At 51.5% G+C, this 13,170-nt stretch overlaps 5 protein-coding genes and 1 non-coding gene across 6 annotated transcripts; 3 read left to right on the forward strand and 3 right to left on the reverse strand.

Moving 5' to 3' along the window:
• Positions 1–184: 184 nt before the first annotated feature.
• AtWU_t191 lies at positions 185–256 on the forward strand. Its single transcript has one exon. It is a non-coding gene; the product is annotated as a tRNA-Gln (tRNA).
• A 693-nt stretch (positions 257–949) lies between these two features.
• Positions 950–3,582, reverse strand: AtWU_07162 (uncharacterized protein; the record flags this gene model as incomplete). Its single annotated transcript, XM_035502271.1, has 2 exons — positions 950–2,139; positions 2,193–3,582. 2 exons carry the CDS (start codon positions 3,580–3,582, stop codon positions 950–952), a joined length of 2,580 nt encoding a protein of 859 aa, XP_035358164.1.
• Positions 3,583–4,805: 1,223 nt separating this feature from the next.
• On the reverse strand, positions 4,806–5,167 carry AtWU_07163 (uncharacterized protein; the record flags this gene model as incomplete). Its single annotated transcript, XM_035502272.1, has 2 exons — positions 4,806–4,931; positions 4,997–5,167. The coding sequence occupies 2 exons, from the start codon at positions 5,165–5,167 to the stop codon at positions 4,806–4,808; spliced, it is 297 nt and encodes a 98-aa protein (XP_035358165.1).
• Positions 5,168–6,316: 1,149 nt separating this feature from the next.
• On the reverse strand, positions 6,317–7,229 carry AtWU_07164 (uncharacterized protein; the record flags this gene model as incomplete). The annotated part of the gene is made up of 3 exons (XM_035502273.1): positions 6,317–6,809; positions 6,874–6,971; positions 7,038–7,229. The coding sequence occupies 3 exons, from the start codon at positions 7,227–7,229 to the stop codon at positions 6,317–6,319; spliced, it is 783 nt and encodes a 260-aa protein (XP_035358166.1).
• Positions 7,230–7,906: 677 nt separating this feature from the next.
• Positions 7,907–8,572, forward strand: AtWU_07165 (LYR motif-containing protein; the record flags this gene model as incomplete). Its single annotated transcript, XM_035502274.1, has 5 exons — positions 7,907–7,957; positions 8,052–8,216; positions 8,340–8,402; positions 8,456–8,505; positions 8,563–8,572. 5 exons carry the CDS (start codon positions 7,907–7,909, stop codon positions 8,570–8,572), a joined length of 339 nt encoding a protein of 112 aa, XP_035358167.1.
• A 516-nt stretch (positions 8,573–9,088) lies between these two features.
• Positions 9,089–12,274, forward strand: AtWU_07166 (uncharacterized protein; the record flags this gene model as incomplete). Its single annotated transcript, XM_035502275.1, has 2 exons — positions 9,089–9,100; positions 9,230–12,274. 2 exons carry the CDS (start codon positions 9,089–9,091, stop codon positions 12,272–12,274), a joined length of 3,057 nt encoding a protein of 1,018 aa, XP_035358168.1.
• Between the last annotated feature and the right edge of the window lie 896 nt (positions 12,275–13,170).

The raw sequence follows: 13,170 nt of genomic DNA on the forward strand, positions 1-13,170 counted from the left end.
AAACTTAGTTATCTAATGCTCACACCTGTATATTTCATTTACTCCACGCAAGATCCAAGATCACATACCTAGGACCCTACACCCCCTCGACCCATTGAGATAAACCTACTATCACTTTGACAACCCCCTTAGTTTTCATTTCACCTTGATAAACACATCGCGGGATCTATCAATCACAACAACAGGTTGTGTAGTGTAATGGTTATCACTCTGGATTCTGATTCCAGCAATCCCGGTTCGATCCCGGGCACGACCTTTTTTGCTTTGTTCATATATCTACTTCTCCACTGTGCGAGTCACTTTCAATTTGTCTATCGATTGTGCTTTGATTTTTTTTTTTTTTTTTTTTTTTTTGGTTGTTGTTGTTCGTTTGTTTCTTTCCGGTTGGATGGTGTCCATATCATATTTATTCGCGTTTACTCGTAGATATGTATGTAGGGATCATCTAGAGTATTGCAACTATTACTTTTACTACTGTTCTGGAGTGGTGCTTTGGACTGACTATAGTGGTTCTGAAATTGTGGCAGTTAGATATTTGATTGTGTTTAGGAAAATGTATACATAGGTTACTAATGGCCTGGTCCTGTTAATAATGGTATGGGGCTTGGTATGGAGTAGATAGAGATAGCAATAAATTTATATAATGGGAAATCACTATTGTGAGTTCTACTAGTATCGGCCAGACTACTAGTATTATGGCAAGCTGATCACGGTGAATCTAATTGCACAGTATTAATTCAGATCCCGGCTTTTTTTCCGACGCCATTCCATTCCTCATTCTCATTAGAATGAAGCAGAGCATATTCTACCATTTACACCTACAAGGCTACTATACTATTATTATCACTGGTATAAAAGATGCCGCAAATGCCAACTCAAGATTCGGGAATATGTACTAGATTAAATTAAAAATACAACTGCAGCCTCCTTGCAAAAAGAACATGGTATCCTAGTCACCACCGACAACACTTCCACTGGGTAATGTGATCTCAAAGTCGTCAAAGTTCAAAGTGTAATTGCCGATCACACCGGAGGGAGTGAGGTCGATGGTGAATTTGTGGCTCTTATCATCCGAGTAGTCATCGGACAGGTAATCTTGGATGTTGCTTTCTGAGAACTCCGCCGCGGAGAGGGTGCCTGTTTCCTCTAGGATGTAGAGAACAGCGACACGGGCGAAGTCAAGGACTTCTGTTGTGACGGTTGTCGAGTTGGAGGATGAAGAAGTAGTTGTAGTCGTACTCGAACTAGAGGTGGAAGTCTGCGTGGCTGAGGACTCGTGGCTCGTCTTGGTTGCGGTCGCGGTTGCGGTTGCAGTTCCAGTGCTGCTTGGTGGATCGTCATCGAAGACGATACCGTGCGCTGTAGCGACAGAGTCGCGGGCTGCAAGAGCTTGCGTGGGAGTACGTTCTGATAAAGCTGAGCTGGGAGAGTGCTCGACGTTGGCTAGCAGGTGACTGGAGATTGAGGGCTCCTCGAGGGACGAGTCAGACAGAGCACGGCGGGCTTTGCTGCTGCTTGTTGATACGCTGGAGAACGAAACAAGGGTGTTTTCCGTCGTGCAGGACACATTGTTCTGGCTGAACAGGGCCATGATCGTCACAGCATCAAGAGGGATACTGTAGTTTTGCTGCGCGTACTCAAACAGGCGAGGAAGCTCGCTGCCCATGGTGGCGTTCTTATCATCGACTTCAGTGGTGACACAGCTGGCATCGCCAGAAATTGTACAGCGAGATCCGGTATAGCCGTTTGCACACACGCAGGAGCAAACACTACCGCTTGAGACACTGACGCCGCCATTTTCACATGGGTTAGTTGTTGCGCAGCTCGTACCACTCGACTTATGGCGCACCACGAGCAGACCAACGGGGATGAGGATGGCGGCCAAGATGACAATGATGATCACGACGCAAATAAGGGCAAACAGCCACGGGGGCAGTCCGCAGCATCGGCGTGGTTGTTTCGGTGCAGCTTTCTCTTGATCACCATCTGCCCGTGGTGGTTCGTTGGAGTGAATCTGATGCAGCGTGGACCTCCTGAAGAAGAAAGGCCAAGATGAGTGACCTCCCTCAGGAGTTGCAGCCGGCGGGGGGAACGACGCCAAGATGCTCTTAATTGATCCTGACTTGCGTTTGGCGTCATCTATGAACACTGGTTAGCCTTTGTCTGACAATGGCACTTGTGGTCAAACCTACATTGGAACCTGGAACCACCTCCGCCATTCAGTAGATCGTTACGACTCGCAGTCCGGCCATGCTCTAGATTCGATGCAAGTCTTGTCGCACGTCGAATGAGGTCAGGCAAACTCGTAAGGCTCCCTCGAGCCTCGGCGTCACGAACAGCACTCATATTGAGACGCGGAGGCCGGCGGCCACCTGGGCGTTTGTCGCTCATTGTTGGCGCAGCCCTGGGAAGAGCTCCGATCTCTTTTTCCAAGCCCCCATTGTCAACGTATGGACGAGCTAAGGCAGGATGTTGAGTGCTGACATCCAAGACGATGGGTGCTTTCTCCAGGTTGAAGTGCGCAGACCCTGTTGAGCTGGACGAAACAGAATCTCTCCGATCAGGTCCAATAGATATTTCTTTCAGGATAAACTCCGTGCCCGTAGTCCCGGACGTAGTCGGCCTAGCAGACACAGGGGTTCTCTCTGAGGGCGGTACTGGCGAGCTAGCATTGGATTTTTGAATCGTGCGTAAGGAAGGTTTTCCTCTGGTCCCGACGCTGGCTTGCCTGAGGAGCGTAGCCGTAGCTACTCCGGCTTGGTGAGTAGAATGTCTAGACGCATCATCGTCGGATTCGCCGTCCAGATACGTGCCCAAGATTTCCGATTCTGCCTGTCCTGAGTACCAGCTGGGTGGATATGGCTGGGCAGCGCCGTAGTGATCTTGCGAAATGGTTGGGCTATCCGGTAATTCCTCTGGAATAGGCGAAACAGACGAGGCGCGCTGTCGTGCCGCAGGCACTGGAGGAGCAAGGCTAGCGGTCTTTTTTGGCGCGCCCCCTGGCGCAACACGCTGCTGTGGGGGAAGCGGATGAGGAACTGAGGGAAGTTCAGTGATCGACGAGACGGTGGAAATACCTGACTGTCGAAAGAGGTCGTCTGTGGCGACGGAAACGCGAGGTGTTGAACCTGCAACACTGTCTGGGCTAGGCGGCCGAGGAATGGGAATTCTGATGGCAGGACGCGGGCCTGGCGGGATTGGGAACGGCTGCGAAAAGGAGGGAACTGGACGTTTGATGTTCAACGGGCTAGGTGCTGGTGGGACATCGGACATGCTTCTCTCCGAGTAGACCGAAGGGGACGGGCAATCCGGACGGGGTGGGCGCACAGGCGGAGGCCCTTTTGGAACGACCAAGGTTGCGTGGGGGTTAGCCAGATTCGGCGGCAGAGGGGCGTTGTCGGGCAGAGGCCATTGTGTCATATGGGCTGGATTAATGCGGAATGAGGGCGCTGGCTCCTCTGGCGCTCTCTCAGGACGCCTTCCTGCCTGAAGCATCTCCCGCGCTCTTTTGACTGATCCTTTTCGCGCAACGTCCCCATCTGGCTGGGGCCCAGAGCCTGCGCTTTCAGCTTGGGGAGCCATGTGATAACAGTGCTAGATTGTAGAGCTTCTAGCAGTCATAGGAAACTTTTGCACAATACGGGAGTAAGACCGGCCAGCACATAGGATGGAAGTCGATATAAGTGTTAGTAGTGGAGATATCTTTCTTCAACACCGGGGAGTAGGTCGATGCGCGGAATCCAGCTCGACTGGGTATGAGACGAAAGTTAAAAGCAGATGCAGGAAGATAGCGAAACAAGTCCGAGATAATCAATTGTTTAGAACTGTCGAACGCTGTGCAACAGTCTAGGCTTGAAGCAATGGGCTCAGAATTCAATCAAATGAAAGTGGTCGACAACAAGAGTCGCAATGGCACTCAATGCCTCTGGAGGGAATGAGTAAGTCGATGCTACAATCTCAGACATCATAGAAAGCCAGATCAGAAGCTTGCATACCGCACAGGGAAAATAAAATAAGGTCTTTTGTTCAAAAGAAGAATGAAGGAAAGTTGACCCAGGTCAAAGAAGTATAATATCAGACCCCCAAGGCTCAGCGAAAGCTTTGGCTGCCCGTGAAACCCCTGAACGCATAGTTAGACACTTGTTAGTTACACCTGATTACAGGGGAAGAGAAACACTGTCGGACTTACGGAGTCATAAATCAGACAAAAAGAATGACAGGGAACAAAAAAGAAAGAGCTTCTAGCCCTTACTTTGGGGGAAAGAGCGAACGACTGGAGAACAGAAAGAAAGAGAACAACCCCAGTGTCGCGTCAAAACAGACTCAGACTCAGTCCTTTGGGCGATAGCGCCTCACACGGATGGGAAAGCAAGGCCAAGGGTTTTCCAGCACCCCGGCAAACCAAAAGTCAGACGTTGATATTAAAGTGCTTCATTTCCGTCCTATGCGCAGGCATTAGGACCGGATAAGGGCGCAGACGTTTTAGAGTCGGACCAGTTCAGTCGCAAGTGGAGTTGATCCAGCGCCAATAGCGCGGGGACAGGCACGGAAAGCCGTTTGTGATAATGCCGGCTACTATTAAGAGACCCAGCGCGCGATACCCAGCCTCCCACGTAAACAATACATTTAAAAGGTGGTTGACCAGCCGGACAGCCTGAGCTGAAGCCGCTTCATTTGGGCGACAGTCAAGGTGACGAATAGCATCCCCTAGCACGGCCTACCAACCTCATATGCATGATAATTCCCTGGTTTTCCCTTCACCATTTGCAGTGTACGGAGTCTGCATGCAGACGGCAAGCGGAGTCTCATGAGTCGCAATGCCATGCTACCCAAGAGGGGACAGGGTAGGCGAGGGCCGTAGATTGGCTCGAAAATGAGGATACTGAATAACCGGAGAAGCTAAAAGCTAGCGGGTCAGGACCCGACCTTGACTGTGCGCCAGGCCATTGGTCAGGAACGGAACGACCAAGAGGATGGCGGATGGACTAGGTCTCACCTTGAACAGGAGTACCGCTCCTCTACGGCCCTGGGATTTCAATATGAAACCGTCGACGAAGCTCCTCCCGTGTGCAGCAACCAATAAACGAGCCGAACAAGCGAGCGAGACCTGGTCATTCAGCGCAGACCATCCGCGAGTCGCATATGATCCTGGCTCGGGTAGCTCCATTGTATATCAGCGCCTTCAAACTAACCGAGTCTCACGACCGTTATAGATTGGTGATAGTGACGAAGCGAGCAAACTCAATCAAAGCCGGCGATGGCGCCCCCTTCCCCATTGCACATTTTCTCTCTTTCGACTTTTCGGAATCGAAGGAAGGACATCCGTAAAGACCAGCAATTGCGCCGGTTGTCAACTAGCACTCTTAGATCGTAGAACCCGTCTCGTTGTCCGTCGGGCAGAAAACTCATTGCGGTTTAGTGAGTGAGCCCCGGAGATTAAAAGCACAATAGTCGGATTACGGCAATAGATTAAGCGGGTAAACATCATATGAGGACCTGGACGGCCGGTGGGCGGGATAATAATAGTATCCTCCTATTTTGTTCATGGTCTGTGAGGGCAGTCTAGAAGAAAATGTGAGATGGTCAGGATACGAGATCCATCCGAGGGTAAAAGGTGAGAGGCAGAGTGGCAGCGAAGGGAGGAGAGGAGGGAAGCTTTTGGAAAGCGACTGGGATGCGAGGCTCAACGGCCAGCCATCCTGCAGCCACTCCTGCAACTGCAAGTCTGCAACAACAACCACCCCCGTTTCCACTCGTGAAAAAGCCGACGGTTGTCTGACAGGGGAGTTCGTTGGTACCTTAGTTCTTTTTCCCATCAAATGCTTGGTCAATCTGTCGAAGTCGCAAAAATTGGTTCGGGCCATAAACAGAGTGGGTATGGTCTATGGGATGGTGTATCCAGTCTGTCAACGACTAGATACTCCATCCTACCTATCCAGTTAGTTAGTATACCCGCCCATCTGGTAAGTAATAAATGTTCCCTGTTCAAATGCGCTGGACCTTCCAGGGCAGAAATAAAAATAGACTCTGGTGGAAATATGTACCGAAGAGTGGGTGCATCTGTTCTTCTATCCATATTGCTCTTCATTTATTTCCTTATCAACTGCCGTAGCTTGCATGTAGTCTATTTATATGCACAAGTCTAGAATTTACGATATTGAGTGGCTACTGCCTGAGGCACGATCCTGGCGACAGGCAGGAAACTGATCCCAGCTTGAGCCTTTCACATCGCTTCAATCACCACTATCACCACCACTACCTTACTTCTGGCGCATGGTGGCCTAGAAGAGGACCCTGCGAGCACCACCAGCCTCCCTCAAACCTGGCCCAGCTCACTCCGCACTCGATGAATTTCCTTCTCCACGATGCGCATCTCAACTACGACACTAGCGAGCTGGGGTAGGCGACTTTCAACGGCTTCGGTGAAGGACTTTTGGGCGCTGCGAAGATAAGGGGGCACCAGGATCCCGTACCAATGGATCGGGTCCGAAGAACGAAACTTCTTCTTTTTCGATCGCTTGGGCTTATCATCCGCGTCGGGGTCTGTTTGAGGGGTCTCGGATGTGGTCGAGAGCTCACCATCTTGGGCATCTCCCTCTTCGCGTTGTGGCCGATCTTCCTCAGGTGAATCGGCATCTAATTCGGGCTTCTCGTCCGTATCGGATTCGTCCTCTGAATGTTGGACGGTAACTGCTTCGATCCCAAATATACTGGAGTTGGAATCGCTATTGTCGGTGTCAGTCGGCGGTAAGTTATCCTTCTCCGTTGCGTAGCGTTCCTCAGCCAGGTTGGTAGGAGGTTGTAGAGTCCTGATCAGGATGAAACCAGTTAGCACCGCGTCTTGGAATGGTACAAAAATATACTAAAACTAACACTCTTCTGGTCGCCTTCATGCGCTCATCATAGTAATCTGCCCCATAGTGTCGACCCGGTGGACAAGTATAGTTGGCTTGGGCGAGAGAGAAATACCCCTGGTGTTGTTCTCAGTATCGCTTACCGCAACAAAGCCTCAAGCTTGCTATGGCGAAGTGACTTACCGAGGAGAGCTTCGACCCTAGCTCAGCTTGCAACTTCTGATGCTGATCTAGAAGGTGCAGATACCGCTCCAATAGATTGTCTAGCGACTGCAGCAAGTCCTCCGGGGCATCTGCTACAGGAGCTTGCTTGGGTTCGGAATCCGGAGCTGGTGAAGCTGAACGGGAGGCGGGCGGAGTAGGGATTTGCGCCATTGGGATCTGTAGGTGATCACAGCGAGCGATCTGCAGCGCATAGACACTTTGTCCAGCAAGAAAACAGTTCAATTGCGAGTGAAGGCTTCAACCGTGGTTGTTGGCGAAGAGCGGAGCCATTCTGGAAGCCGAGGGGAAGATCCCCCGTGGAGGTCGGCCGGCGAGTCCGATAACTCCGTCATCGCGCCTCCGAGCCCAAAAGCAAAAGAATTTCCCGGAGAGCCTGCCAGCGATTATCCCTTCAACGCTCCACTTGCATCCCCATCCGGAAGCATCTGTTTCTCTTATATATTCTGCTTGTCAGAATAACCTTCTTACGACTCTTGTTGGGATAGAATCCCTGGGTCTAGTTGACTGTTAGAGCGACTCAACGCTTGACCGGTACGCCACCTGCTTTGCGCTGTCCGAGGACATCTCAACCCTTCTGCGAAAAGCCTCTCGGAGTCGGACGTCCTCGGTAAAGACGACTCGGGCTGTTCCTTTTTGGGACTTGAAAAGCTAACGCGAATAGCATCGCCTAGTTGTACCCCCGCGTTAGCGGCCAAGCCGATTAGAAATCCAGGATCCCTGTATCTGGAATCGCTTTCAGCATCATCATCAACTTCAACTTCAGCTTGTCTTATCTTTCCAGTTATACAAAGTTTATAATCGCATCTCTCCACTCAAATTCGCCCATTATGTCTGTGCCAACCATGCAGCGTGAAACGGCCTTCCAGGTCCGATCTCTGGTATGCCCTCCCTGCTGAAACTAGATTGCGCGGATTCCCTCCTACACTCCCATCGCAATGGCACTGGGGCTAACCAGTCATTTGATGCGGACAGTTCCGCTCTTTGCTTCGTCAATCCTCCCAGTTCTCGAACTACAACTTCCGCGAGTATGCCCGCCGGCGGACGATTGATGCCTTCCGCGAGCACCAGAAGGAATCTGAGGACCGACGGATACAGGAGTTGATCCAGGATGGACTACAGAACTTGCGGATGATGAAGGTCAGTATATTTCTCGCATGGAAATGATTAGATGTGCCCGCGTTTGTCTCTACTATGCAGATCGTGCTCTCTGAGTCAAAGCGGGGGTGGACGCTAGTGAACGAGCTGCTAATACTTTTGCAGAGGCAAACCATTATCAGTCAGTTCTACCAGTTGGATCGGTTGGTTGTTGAGGGTCAGAAGACTGTGAGTATTCATGGAGCCTGTCTGTGATTGCAATGAAGCTAATCAGTTAATAGGGTAAGCAGACTGGCACGGAAGGAAACATTGTTCGCCAGAAGGATACTGGGTAAGCTGAACCCTTCTTTATCTAGTTTTTTTTGAGCCTAAACTAACATATATATAGCTGGGACTAAACGCCCAACAGAATTCATTTGTTTTTCGCAGCGAGAGTACGGAGTTGAGGGGAATCCAGCACCAATACGATATCAATATCATTTGGGGCCATTTGAGCCGATGGCCCGAAGATGAAGGATTAGCATAGATCGAAGGGTTCTGTATTTTTATTGAAAGCCACTGCGCTTTAGGTAGCGATTCTTACTCTTACTCATCTGGAATACTATTCTTCGCTCTCTATTAGCCCAATCCATCTCATCTTGAATCTGTAGTCGATGGTAGTCATGTTTATTCTATGTGAGGGTTCTGAGTGACCCCAGTCACGTGCGGGGGCGGCGGCGCGGCGTTTCGCTGAGCGATCGCATCGCGCTGCTCCGATTCACCATCACCTCCAAAACAGCCTCGCCCTCCCCAAGAGTCCCTTTCTTTACAATCGGGCAAACCACACCCAGCTCTGTAGATTCACTGGGTGAGGGGCTCTCTGCCGTTATCCTGATTATTCTCCGAACAGTGAGACTGCAGGTTCGGCGCTCATCATGCCACCTACTGTAAGCTTGTTGCCGCGATCCACGACCCCGACACCGACCCCCAGTTATCGATCCACTCACCATTGCACCGAAGCTTGCCAATGCGGTATAGAACGATGCCATCGCTGATATATACTGACAATCCCCCAGTTTAGATCATCTCGCTCTGGTCGCCAATTCGGCGATGGCGCCAACCGTAACAGAAGTCAGATCGATCACGATGTGTTCGAGGGGCTCCCTGTACGACGCTGGACACGTCAAACTCAGACTGTCTCGCAGGTCCCCAAGGCCGAAGGCACTGAAGCTGTCGTGCAGGGCCCCGGGGGCAAGTCAACCATTCCAGAACACCCAATGCCTCGAGACAGTCACCTGTTGAGTCCCATGAGCAGAGCCCTCCTGCGAGCTGCGCGAGCCGGATGCATCTACATCCGCCAAGCGTCAAAAGACTCCGAAGACGAAGAGAAAGAAGCGACCGACGGAGAGGAACAGCCACTTATCCAGAGCACCGAACGCAGTTTCGTCACGCGCAAGTGGTCCGCCGTACCGAGACACCTAGAATCATCGGAAGTCGAATTCCTCGCCAAGCGACGACCGGGTTTACCCACTCTATACGGTGCTGCTGCTGCGACTACAGATGGAAATAATGCTCCTGCGCCGATGAGGAGGACCAAGTTCAAGAAGGTCGACCCGGCGACCGGAAATATCTCGATTTACGAAGCATGGGTACCGGAGGGACACAAGATTGAGGGAGAGATCACCGATGGAGCTCAAGTTGTAGCTGAAAACACCGCGGTCACCGTAACCCCTGAGGCGCCAGCGCCCGGTACGGTCATTGAGGGAGTTGGAGTTGTCAACGCCGAGGGTGTGGTAGTCGCGGATACAAACTCTGCAGCTGTCATGACTCCTCCAAAAAGACGCCCCCCTCCCCCAAAGCGCAAGGCGAAGGGCTTTGGAAAGGGGCGGAGAAAGAAGGTCATGTTTGCTCCAGGCGATGGCGCGGATGCCGCCACGGTTCATGGCGCCAATGGCTCCGGAGTGGATGGCGCTTCAGATTATGCCAAGGATGGGGATGCGTCACGCATGTCTGGTGATCAGAATGGACAGGAAGAGGACGACGAGGAGGGTGAGGAAGGCGATGAGAGCGACGAGGGCGATGAGTCTATGCTAGAGGCAAAGACTCCGGAAACTCCAGTTCCGCGTCCCAGCACTGAGCCGCCGACTGACTCGACGCCTGTGCCTGCTCCGGCTCCAGCAACTGAACCAGCTGCCACAGCTGGTTCTACAGATGCGGCGTTGCCAACCCCTGAGGTTTCTTCAACTGCTTCAGAATCAGCCTCAGCATCGGCTCCAGCACCGGCTCCCGAGACAGCACCAGAGCCAGCTGCAGAGCCAGCTGTCCCGCCCACTCAGCCAGAACAACCATCCGTCGCTGCTGAACTTCCTTCAGAATCTGCTGCTATCCAGCCCACTTCAGAGGCTCCCGAGCAGACGAGCGAAGCATCAGGACAGAAGGAAGATGTGGAGATGACCGAAGCCTACCCCTCAATACCTGATCCTGAGGATAGCGTATCTGCAACCCCTCAGTCAGTTCCAGCTACTCAGCAACAGGAGCCAGCTCCTAGCGCTGAAGATGTTCCGGCGCCCCAGGAAGCCCCTCAACCTCCCGTTGCAGAAACATTGCCAGCTGCACCAGCTTCAGAGCAGCCTGTCGATAAACAGCCTGCAGATGAACCAGCACAGCCAGATAAGACAAGTACTGATACTGTTCAGCCGCCGACACAGGATGATCAGAATATGGATACGACCATGGAGGATGTAGAACCTCTCCCAGAAACCGCACAGGATCAAGCACCGGTGGAACAACCGGCGGAACAGCCGGTCGAGCAACCAGTTTCCGAGCAAGCAGCTCCTCAGCCTAATGAGGCTGTTGCAGAGAGCAAGGAAGTCGATCTGCTCGGTACGTTGGAAGCGAGTCTGAGCCAGCCGCCGACCGAAGAACAGGGTGACAACCAAGGGACGGATATCGAGATGGAAATGGATGCACCTCCCCACGTTGAACAGCTTCCTGCTACGGAAATAGCTGAGCCTGTTGCGGATAAGGCCGGGGAGCCTGAGACGCAGCCGGCAGAGGATGCCACTGTGGCTGCAGAGACTGCCGTTGAACCAGCTGCAGCGGAACAAGGCGAACGGCCTGCTGAACCACTCAACGAACAGCATACCGAGCAAGCATCCGAAGCTCCTGCGCCGCAGTCCATCGAACAACTTCCCGAGGCTCCAGCCGAGAAAATGGAAGAGCCGGCAGGCGAGCCGGTCGTGGAACAGCCCGTGAAGTCGGAATCACCTGCTCAGCCCGAGCAACCTCCGCAAGCAGAGCCACCTGTTCAGCCGGAACAACCCAAGCAGGAGGAGCCTGTACAGGCAGTTGAACCTGCGCAATCAGAGCAACCGGTGCAACCAGAACCACCCGTTGAGCCGGAACAGCCTGTGCAGGCTGAGCCTCTAGAGCCAGTGGAGTCTGTGCAGCCAGAGCAACCGGGGCAAACAGAAGAACCTCAGCAAACCGAGCAGCCTGTGCAACCAGTGCAGCAAGATCAGCCCCAAGAGCAAGCCCCATCACAAGCTCCTGAGGAAGTTCCAACCGAGATTGCAGAGCCAACGCTCCAGACTGCAACCGAGCAGCAGCCCGAGCAGACCGAACAGACACAGACCGAGCAGGCGCCTGCTGAGCAACCATCAGAGCCCCTGGCAGATGAACCACCACAAGCACCAGAAGAGCACGTTCCCGTTAACGCAGAGGAACCAGCCGCTGCCAAGGTTGAAGAAGAAACACCCCTCGTTCCACCTCAACAGCCAGAGGAAACCCAGCCACCCAAAGAACCTACGCCGCCCGCATTACCAGCTCCAGAGGAACCACAGCAACAGCCAGAGCCAGTACCGGCACCCCAGCCTCCAGCTGAAGCACCCCCGGCTGAAGAAAAACCAACCGAAGAAGCTCCAGCTGAAGCTGAATCCAAGGAGCCTGAACCTATCCTCGAACCTGAACCTACCCCAGCCGAAGCTCCCTCTGCACCTCCCATGCCGGAGTCTAAGCCTGAGCCCACCCCTGAGCAACCAGCCCAGGAGACGGCCCAACCAGAGACAGAGCAGCAGGAGCAACAAGAACACCAACAACCAGCTGATACCAACACAGCATGAGATATCTCATGCCCATAACCAATAAAACATACAGGCGGAAACCGCTTAGAAAGACATACTAGTCTTTTCTTTCAATTCTCCTTCTTTCCTTAGAACCAGAAATTCTTCTTTAAACCTACAGTTCAGGCGCAGCTAGGAAACGGTGCTATGGCGTGTTATCACGGGGACTCGGAATGAATTTTTTTTATCTATTTATCATGACTGTGGAACTATCATACACGGCATATGTATGGCTTGGCCATTCGGCTTATCATTTTTATATTCCTTTCCTTTATCTCTGTTATTGTATCATAGGGAAGTATATTTTTTCTTCATTTCTCCTTATAAACAAACCCTTTCCTTTCACGTCTCTTGGTTGTTTAGTGTAGCGTATTACTTTACATATAGCACCGTATACATTACTAGTAGTACATCGTTTAGTTTATCCCCCTTTCTCGAAATCAAAATCTGATAGTAGTGATACTACTCGATAATATGAACTGAACAAGGAGACTCCACGGTTCATCATTTCGCCTGGGTTACTACTTCATTACAGTATCAATAAGTTATATATACTGGTATAAACACTGGAACTTGAACAGCAGCAGCCTTACTACTACTACTACTACTTGTTAAAAAAAAATCTAAAAGAACCAGTTAGATCTAATCACCGTAACTGAGATTCTCATTACGCTTCCAATTTACTACTTCTCTCGTAGGCTAATACCGGTTGGGTTGTAGTAGGCACTCCGCGGACATCTAGTACTAACTGCAATTGGTTGTTCCATAGCACTGCTACAATTACTGGTATGTAATATATACAGTAAGTAGTACTGAGAAATGGTCGGTTGAATGCTGGACTAGAAGATTGAAATTCCAGTACTTAGGAATGATTAAAATGCACAGCATGTATAATT

Source organism: Aspergillus tubingensis (genome assembly GCF_013340325.1).
Source record: "Aspergillus tubingensis WU-2223L DNA, scaffold_8, whole genome shotgun sequence".
In the NCBI taxonomy this organism is placed as follows: domain Eukaryota; kingdom Fungi; phylum Ascomycota; class Eurotiomycetes; order Eurotiales; family Aspergillaceae; genus Aspergillus; species Aspergillus tubingensis.